Source organism: Numida meleagris, unplaced genomic scaffold, assembly GCF_002078875.1.
Source record: "Numida meleagris isolate 19003 breed g44 Domestic line unplaced genomic scaffold, NumMel1.0 unplaced_Scaffold296, whole genome shotgun sequence".
NCBI classification, from domain to species: Eukaryota; Metazoa; Chordata; class Aves; order Galliformes; family Numididae; genus Numida; species Numida meleagris.
The window spans coordinates 53,577-63,044 of record NW_018364542.1 but is presented as its reverse complement, the minus strand read 5'-3'; the positions used below and the strand labels follow the sequence as shown (position 1 = coordinate 63,044).

At 64.0% G+C, this 9,468-nt stretch overlaps 1 protein-coding gene across 2 annotated transcripts; it reads right to left on the bottom strand.

Annotated features, from left to right (window-relative positions):
• Positions 1–6: 6 nt before the first annotated feature.
• On the bottom strand, positions 7–9,042 carry GLI1 (GLI family zinc finger 1). Of its 2 annotated transcripts, none has more exons than XM_021382851.1 (13): positions 8,380–9,042; positions 8,011–8,099; positions 6,738–6,905; positions 6,502–6,597; positions 5,848–6,043; positions 5,447–5,609; positions 5,257–5,358; positions 4,992–5,132; positions 4,252–4,401; positions 3,709–3,873; positions 3,036–3,284; positions 2,658–2,937; positions 7–2,478 (listed from the first exon to the last, which is right to left on the bottom strand). In XM_021382851.1, the coding sequence occupies exons 3-13, from the start codon at positions 6,832–6,834 to the stop codon at positions 269–271; spliced, it is 3,849 nt and encodes a 1,282-aa protein (XP_021238526.1). In that variant the 5' UTR covers positions 6,835–6,905; positions 8,011–8,099; positions 8,380–9,042; the 3' UTR covers positions 7–268. The 2 variants fall into 2 exon arrangements, with proteins under 2 accessions (XP_021238526.1, XP_021238527.1); XM_021382852.1 differs by having other exon boundaries at positions 8,396–9,042.
• Positions 9,043–9,468: the final 426 nt, after the last annotated feature.

Genomic DNA, 9,468 nt, shown 5'->3' with positions numbered 1-9,468 from the left:
CCTGCAGGGGTGGGGGGCGTGGAGCTCTTTGGTTTCAACACTGTGGCTGCGTAGGTCTGCCTCGTCCAGAGGGCTCAGAGGGGCTGTGTCACACCCAGCAACACCCCCCCCATAGAAGCATGGCATCCCCAGACCAAGGAGGGCTGCGGGGTGTCCCCCCCCCCCAGGCCACACACCCGGGAGACCCCATGCCTCTCCCCAAAGGCACTTTGCCCCCCCACACCTGGGGCCGTGCAGACATCCCACCTGCGGGCCGGGTGCCCCCCGCTCAGGACAGGGAGTTGAGGAAGTGGCTCTCCCCAGCCAAAGTGCTCAGCATGGAGCTCATGTCGCCCACAGCCATGTTGGCACCGCCGGGCGCCGGCAGCAGGAGACCCCCAGCGGGGCTGGGGGGGCCGGGCAGGAGCGCGGGGCTCTCTGCATCCTCCACGATGGCAGCAAAGTCCAGGTGCGTGTTCTCCAGGTCCAGCGAGTCCAGGCTGTTGAACGCCTGCTGCCCAGAGTCTGGGTAGAAGCAAGAGCTGGCTTTGATGCCCCCCAGGCTCCCGGAGCAGTGCCCGGGACCCCCGCAGCTCGCAGCACCCTGCATCTTGTGGCTGCCTTTGCCCACCTGGCCCGGGTAGCACAGCAGCGCGTCGCCGGGAACTTCGGGGGCAGGGTGGACTGGGGGCAAGCGCAGCCCGCGCTGGGGGCTGGCACCTGCTGCTTCGTAGGAGGGGTTGGGTTCTGCCAGGTTGCCCCCGTAGCCCATGCTGTTCTGGTGGCCCGGTGGCTTCGCGCCGCTGGGGGGATGTGGCACCATTTCAGGGTTAAAGCACGGGGGGCTCAGGAGGTGGGGGGTCTCCACCAGCCCCTGCAGGTGATTGGCTTTGGGCTGGTAACCAGAGTACTTGGGGCCGAGGTACGGCGGTGCATGCGGGCCCTGGTACTGCCCGGGCTCAGTGCCCAGCCCCATGCCGGCGTCACCCCCCTTGGGGGGCTCTCCCCACATCAGAGCCTGCTGCGCCTGCACGTAGCTGCGGACCATCACCTCTTTGGCCTGCGAAGTGGGGGTGTGGGCTCTCCTCCCCCGTGGGCTCAGCACCCCCACGTAGCCGCTGGGCGCCTGCTCCTCCGCCTGGTACCCGCTCACGGCTTGGCCGAACGCGGGCGGCTGCGTGGGTTTGGCGTTCTGGCACGGAGCGAGGGCCGGGGCGGGCGCCGAGTACCGCTGCTCAGATTTGATCTGCAGCCGGTTCAACCGGTGCCCCTCGGAAAACCCACCGTCCTGGCACGCGCCCATCAGCTTGGGGTGCTGCACGCAATGGCTGGGTGGCGAGTACAGAGCGGGGTGACGGTGGCCGTGCGTCTCAGCCATGGCACCGACGCTTGGCTGCCCCGAGCTCATCTCCAGATGATTGCTTTGGGGGGGTTCCTCCCACGGAGGCAGCACGGTCCCGCTGCCAGCACGCAGGCTGGGGAAGTGCTGGTTCATCTGGCACTGCGGGAGGGAGAACTCAGGCTGCAGCAGTCCCTCCTCCATCTCCCCGTGCCCACCTGGGTTCAGCTGCATCCCCCCCCCCGGGGTCCGCTGAGCGCTGCCGTACAGACCCTCGCACTGCAGCTGCACGCCGGCCCCCTGGCACGGGAAGCTTTCCTCGGGGTAGTTCAAGAACGGGTCCATTTCCAGCAAGCCAGACTCCGCGCCAGGTCCAGGGCCCTCCACGTTCACACTCTCCAAGAAAACATTTTCACTGATGCTGGGTGGGTGCGGGGAGAAGACACGGCGCTGGAGGTTGGCATCAGAAGCACCCAGGGGCTGCAGGGCAGCTCTGCTCGCTCCCGGCGCGTTCATGTTCCCCATGCTTTTAAAACGCTGCACCTTGGGCACAGCGTGAGGGTTGGCTGCAGTCCGGGCCGGGTCGCTGGCCCTCCGCACACCGTTCCCAGGCACCAGGTGAGGGTGAAGGCTGCCCACGTGGTGGTCGTTGGAGCTGTGCCTTCGCAGCAAACCGTTCGCAAAGAAGGAGGGCACGGCCGGCTCGAGGTAGTCCCCCGGCAAGCTGCCGTGGCCGCCCATGCTCAGCGGCTCCACGCTGGGCAGCGGGGTCGGGGGTGGCCCACCCGTGGCTGCGGCGTATTTGGCTTTGAGACGGTAGCGCTGGGCCGGGGTGAGGCTGCCCACGCCCGGCAGCGCTCCGCAGTGACCGGCATTGCTGGAGCGTGGCAGCTCGTCCGGAGAGATGCAGTCGTAGCCATCCGCCCGTCCCGTCGCTCCGGGCACGGTCCCCGTTTCGCTGCCCAGGCTCGGCCCCACCAGGTACGGGGACGCGACGGAGGAGCGGCGGCTGACGGTGTAGGCCGAGCTGACGGTGCTGGTGGCACTGCTGCGGCGCTCGCTCGGCGGGACGGCCAGCTCTGCCGCCGACAGCTCCGTGACGCGGCGCTGGGTGGCAGCCGGTGGCGGCACGCACATCCCGGGCACGTCCCCGGGCAGACCTGGAAGAGAATTGGGGTTACACATCCAGCATCGCCATGCAGCCTCCTCCACGGCCAGCGCCTCTAGGACAGGACGTGGATTTGAGTACAGGATGGGGCACGGCCCCCAGTGCGTGCCAGCACCTCGCTGGCTGCACAACGCAGTGCCCATGGGCTGCCCCACATCCAGGCGGTCTCACCGGCTCCGGGGATGGCTGGCAGACTCAGGCCCTTGGGAGCCGACGGCTTCCTCATCTGCTTCAGTTTGTCAATGCGAAGGTTCTCGAGCTTCTGGAGAGCCATCAGCCCCGAGGTGCCCATGGGCTCCCCAGGCACCACATCCTCCAGCGTGGACAGATCCTCGTAGCTGCCACCCGTGTTGCCCGTCATCTCCACACCGCTGTCATTGTTGGTGGTGCTGCCGAGGGGGGAGCGGTCACTGCTGCACGATGACTGCCCGCCGGGGCTGGGCTGTGGCTTCTGGGGGGGACACAGGGAAAAAAAAGAGGGGTCACATATCCACTAATACAAACTGGGATGCAAACAGACTCCTCCAGCTCCACCCCCTGGCTCCTCACCGAGGCCAAGTCAGGCACCAACAGCTTGCTGTCATCCTTCCGGATCTCACTGGGGCCGTTAGTGTTTTTCTCCTGCTTCATGTCCGGGGGGGCACCGGCAGCAGGCAGCGCGTGGCCCGGCACCACACTGCCCCGGTGCTTCTTGGTGACGTGGGCATCGGGGCCGTGCACCGTCTTCACGTGTTTGCGCAGGGAGCTGGGGTCCGTGTAGCGCTTGGTGCAGCCCGGGATCTTGCAGATGTACGGCTTCTGTGGGGGAAGAAAGGTGGAAGGAGGGGGTTGGATCGGTTGGACAAGATGAGCCTTGAAGGTCCCTTCCAGTGGAACCGTTCCATTCCATTTCGTTCCATTCCAGACTCCTCCCAACAAAGCACCAGAACCCCTCGCTCATCCCCTCCAGGAGATCTGAGGAAACCGAGGGTGGGAAGGACAGAGAATGAATCCCCTTGTGGGGCCTCAGAGGAGGTCATGAGGAGCCCTGAGGAAGAATGTAAGGACAGAGCTCCACTGCGTGGGGCAGGGATAAAGGGACCCCGGTGGCTAACCTAGGAAGAAAAAAGCTTGGGGATCTGTTACAGTGGGCGAGGAGGGAATTGGGGCACAGGGAAAAAGTCCCCGGGACCAACAGAGTGGCCCAAGGGGAACCCGAAGGGTCGTCGAGCCCCATATGTACCTCATTGGAGTGGGTGCGGTTTTGATGCTTGGCCCGGTCGGAAGCATTGGAGAAGGCCTTGTTACAACCCTCGTGTTCACACACGTAGGGTTTCTCCCCCGTGTGGGAGCGCAGATGCGTCTTGAGGTTCTCCAGGCGCGAGTACGCTTTGTTGCAGCCCTCGAACTGCGCGGGCGAGCAGAGCAAAACACGCCACAAACTTCAGCAGACCCTGCACACCACGTGGCCGCAGCACATCGGCCCCTCCACCCTTCCGAGCTGCGCCGTGCCACCTCGCTATGCACCACGCCGTACCTGCTGCACACCTCTTGGCTCTGCATGCAGCTGTGCCATGCCACTGAGCACAGGACTCTGCCCTGTCCCATGTGTGGGCCACGCTGCACCGTGTGCTACCACGCTACTGACCACCCCACCTACCCCACCTCATTTTCCGCCCCCCCAAGCCCCCTTCAGTGCCATACACCACCCTGCCCACTCAGCTCTGCCTGATGCCAGGCCCCACAGCTCAGCCCGGGCTTCGTGTAAGACCCCGCTCCATCTCACCGTGCACTTGTGAGGCTTCTCGCCCGTGTGACGCCGCATGTGCACCACCAGCATGTACTGAGCCTTGAAGGGCCTCTGCTCCCGGGAACACGCCGCCCAGTGGCACACGAACTCCTTCTTCTCCCCGTGGATGTGCTCGTTGTTGATGTGCTGGGGAGAAGAGGGAATCACGAGGGGCACGGGGGAGGGCACCAAGTGTCAGGGGGATAGGGGTATTTTAAGAGGAAACGTGGGAAAATGAGGATACGGAGGGAGTGGGACAGCTGGGGGAGACGCAGGATGCGGGAGGGATACAGAGCGGTCAGCTGGTGTCTGGAGGAAGCAGGGGATACTGGAAATGGCTGGGGGCTATGTGGGGGAGGCCAAGAGAAGATATAGGGATCATGGCGATACAGGAGATTTGGAGTGTCTGAAGGGAGACACAGAGAGGAAAGCGGGAAGTTTGGAGGCACCAGAGCTTCAGGAGAGCTGGCCCAGGGCTGAGGAAGGCCAGGCTGGGTGGTCTCCCTTGGCACACGGTATGGGAAGATCACAAAGAACTCGCCCAGGTGAAGAGGAGGATGCATCTCCCTCCCTTCCAACACCGCTCACCCGTGTGGTGAGTTCTAGAAGTGGTGGGGAGAGGCAGAGGTTCAGCCCAAGACTGGGCAGTCTGAGCAGGAGCGATGGGTTGACACGGTGGGATGTCGTCCTGAGCACAGGCTCGGGGACTTGGGTTGCCCAGGTAGGACCTAACTCACATGCACCAGCTGCTCCTGCGTGTCAAATTCCTTGGCACAGCCATCCCAGTAGCAATTTGTTTCATAGACGGTCTCAGACTCAGGTTTCCCATCCTCCTTCTCCAGATCTTCCCGCACACTGAGCATCCCCAGCAAGGGGTCCTGGAGGAGCATGGCCAGGTGAGAACTCCAGGGCATGACTCTGTGTCTTCCCTGTTACTGGGAGGGGCAGAGGGGAGAGCATGGAGCTGCTGGGAGCGGGGGAGTCCCCAGTCCTGGGGAGTACCTGTGTGCCGGTGGAGGCCGGACTGGAGACGTCACCCTCAGATTTCTCCTCTGGGTATTTGGCCATCAGAGGGCTACTCAGGCTCCTCTCCAACTTTAGCTGCTGCAGTGGCAGGGGGAAATTGCAAAGCAGTCAGCAGTGGGATGCCCACCCATTCTATGGGATGCACGGCATCCCTGCGGCCCCATACCTGGCAGTGTTTAAGGGTCCCACGAGCTGGGGCGTGATGCAGGAGCCCTGGGCGGGAGGACAGGGTTTCGTGGGAGCTACACGGTGGCAGGGGTGGAGTGTGGCTGAACAGTTGCCCTTGGCCCTTCTGCTGCCCCGGAGAGTTCTGGTACCCCAGCGATGGACTGCAAAGAGCAAAAGGAATAAGCAAGTAACACCAGCAGAGGACAGGAGTTTAGCCAGGGATCTGAGCTCCCAGCAACTCCTGCCCTAGGAGCACACCAGCCCTAATTGCCCTCCCACTCCGGGATAACACTTTGGGCGTTGGCATTCCCCACGCTGGGCAACAGCTGTACTGAGAACTGTACAGTTCCTGTACTCAGAGCCCGTCTGCATGCCAGTGGGTGGAAGTCTGGTGCCCACCTGATGGTGCTGATGGAGAGGTGACCATAGGAGCCACTGGCGGAAGCGCAACGGGAGTTGATGAAGGCAACGAGGGAGTTGGGAGAGGTGCGGATCACCGTCTGCAGGTCAACACTAGAGTCTGACAGGGGTGAGATGGACAGTGCCCGCTTCTTGCCCAGCTTGCCTGCACCACGGGGTGTTGAGAACCGCGAGCCTGAGACGGTGGCAGAGAGTGAGGGGCAGTCCTCTTAGAATGGGTCCTGGAAGGCTGAAGCCAGTGAGGCAACCCCCAAGGACACAAGCCTGGTGCTTCGGAGCCTGGAGGAGCACCCGGAGTGCGCTGGCTGCTGGCTCCAGACTGTGGCAAAGCTCAGAAGCATCCCTCCTCCCTGCCACAAACCCTAGGGGGTATCTGAAGCCCTTGACACACACCAGCTCCTTTCTACAACCTATACCAGCTCAAGAAAAGTGCCCAGTCCTCTTGGCCAACACCTGCCCCTGTGTGAGCCAACACAGATTTCCCTATTGATAGAAACAACTCTGTTGCAGGAGAAGTCCCTAAAGCCCCAGTGGCTCCAGCCCTCTCAGCACCGCTGGCAACATCCCTAGGAGATGCCCAAACCCCTCATTAACCCCCCGCCTGCCTCACGTTCCCCAGGAGAAGGGACTTACCATCAGCACCACCCGAGTGCTCAGTGCCGGGCACCAGCCCATAGCCATGGTGGCTGCCGGCAAGGTTGGGCTGATGGCACACTGGGAAATCGAGTCCTGGAGTGGGAGGGAGGGAAAGAAAGGGCGAAGGGCATGAGGGGGAGAGGAGATTCCAGCACGTCCCTGAGCACCAAGACTCCAACTGAAGGCACGTGCCCATCCCAGGCACTGCCCACAATGATGGGGCTGCGACCGACCTTGCAGCCCGGGTGCGCCTGCAGAGGGTCCATGCAGCGGCCGCGGGCAGCAGTGCTCGGGAAAGCCGGGGGCCGGGGGCGTGACGGGGTTGAACATAGCGCAGCGGGGCTTGCCCAGCCCTCAGGGCCGCATCTGCTCCTCGCCGAGGGGCCGACGCCGGTCGAGGCCTGCGGAGAACGGCGGGCAAAGCCCCGGCCTTGCGTAGGCACAGTGCCCGCAGGGGGCGCCGCAGCGCCGCGCAGGCAACGCCCGGGCCTCGGGGCCGCACAGGCCGCATCCCGACCAGGCCGCAGCGCCCCGCAGAGCGGGGCCTCCCCACCAGGCCCCGCACCCTGCCCGCCTGCCCTGCCTACACACTGCCCTCTGTGCCCAGCTCAAAGTCCCAGGGGCTGGGGGAGCAGCCCTTTATTCCTGAGAGCCCCTCGCCCTCAGGGCTTCTCGCCCCCTGGGATGGGGCAGCTTTCTGCATGGGGCACAGGCGTCAAGCACGGCTGGGGCTCACGGTGTGCACCCGGAAGGGAGCAGGGGCTGCTGCCGGGGGAGGGCAGCACCCAGAGCCCGCATCCCTCCCTTGCTGGTACAGATTTGGACGGAAGGGGCCTTAAAAATCCCCCAGTTCCCAACCTGTAAAAATCGCAAGGCCTGATGGCTGCAACGGGAATCGAAGGCACAGACGATGGAGCCACTCTTGGCCAAAGGACCCAGGCTGGCATCACGGCTGCAGATCGCACCCAGCCCTGCCCTGCCCGTGGCTCCCCACCCTGCCCGCGGGCCAAACCCTGCCTGGTCCCACCTACGCAGCCCATGGGGCTCAGCCCTGCCTGGAGCCTGGGCCCCGTTTCCACCCATGGCCTCAGCACCAGCTCCCAGCCCACAGCTCCATCCGCACCGTCCTGCCCCAGGACCCCCATGGGCTTACAGGAGAAACAACCAAGGAGCGGGAGAACAGGCGCACGTGGGTGGCACTGGAAACAAGGCCCCCTCCGCCTCCCCCGTGGAGGAATTGCCCCAAACAAGGGGGCTGGGGGAGCGGGAGCCCCTCACCCTGCTGGGAAAGAGCTGGGTTGCGTTGGGAGCACAGGGGTGAGGGGGGCAGCGATTCTTCCGCATGAGTTGCCCCTTTGAAAGCTTGTCTAGGGGCTTTGTGAGAGTGTCAGGCAGGAAGAATGGAGGGGGGGCCAGCAGGGCAGCACGGTGGTGGGGCTGGGGGCAGCAAAGGGAAAGATAGGAGGAGGATAGAGAGGAGATGGGGGAAGGACAGAGGGCTCTTACCTGTGTGCTGCGCCCGTGCCGTGCAGCACGGATGGGGGGAGCAGCTCCAGGGGACGCCCCTCATCTTGCCCCTACCCCAGGTGCAGCATCTGGCAAAGAGAGGGTGAGAGTTCCTCAAAAAATGTGTCTTGTGGAGTCAAGCACAGATTCCCCCAGTACACATGTGTGCAGACACGTGCAGGTGCATGAACACGTTTGCACATACGCACACAAACGTGTAGCCATCTGCACACATGAATACCTGCATTCTCACGTGTGCAGATGCAAATGCAGATCTGCGCGCTCACACGGATGCACAGATCTCTGCATGCACGTGAGCGTGTTCACATGCAAGTGCAACCACATTTGCACACACGAGCATATACATACATGTACACATGTGCACCTGTGTCACATTGGTCCCCGGGCTTCCGCCTGCATGAAGAGCACTCGGGTCTCGTCAGGGTACAACGGTGCTGGATCCCTCCTGGCACTTCTGCAGCTCCTGCACCTGGGGTGGGGGGACACAGGGTGAGGCACTCGGGACACTTTGCTTCCCCTGGCACAGCTCGGAGCACAGGGGGTCACGAGACCCCCTCACACCATCCCCCTAGGGCAGCTGGGGGGGTGTGGTGTTCACAGAGAGACCACCACACCGAGCCCACGTGCGTGCGTGTCACATCACGCCTGTGCAACACAACAGCACGTGCACAGCCCCCCAGCACACCCTGTCCTGCAGAGTACATGTGCAACAGAACACAGCACACAGGACACACACAGGATACATACGTGTGTGCACAGATTTGCACGAGCACGCACGGAGCCGATGTGGGCACACGCATCCCAAGTGCACACGGGGGGCACGCAGGCACGTCGCAAATCACATCCCTGCTGCCCCATAACTGCCAGCGTCATGCGCCATGCCCTGCACGGAGGGCTGGGAGCTCAGTGGGCTCTGGTCCCTGCTGCCCCCCCCACCCCATGGGTACAGCAAGGGGGGGGTCACAGGACACCCCCTCCCCCCCAGTCTGGGCAGTGGGGAGGGCTTCAGAGGACAAACCAATGTGGGGGCGATGGGGGCCCCCAGCTGCAGGATGCTCCCCGTGGGGCCTGGGGGGACCCCTCCGCACCCCAGCAGCCCCCAGCCTGGGGAATCCAGAGCGGGGCCGGGGGGACACGAGGAGCCAATGGGATCCATCCCATCATCCCCCCCCCCCTCCCCGCCGCCGTGCTCCCCTCCCCAACGCCGCGCGCCGCCGCCGCGGCCCACCCAAGTCGCAGCCCATGGGCATAAATCTGAGCGCAGGGCGCAGGCGGGATGGAGGGAATCTTCCCCGGCCGCCTCTTGCCAAGAAACTCAAACTGAAACACATTCCTCCTCCTCTCTGCCAAGAAAACACGGATCGCAGCCAGCAGCCGGAGCAGGGCTGGCTCCGGGCGCAGCAATGCCGCGCAGAAGGGGATCGGGACCGCCCCCCC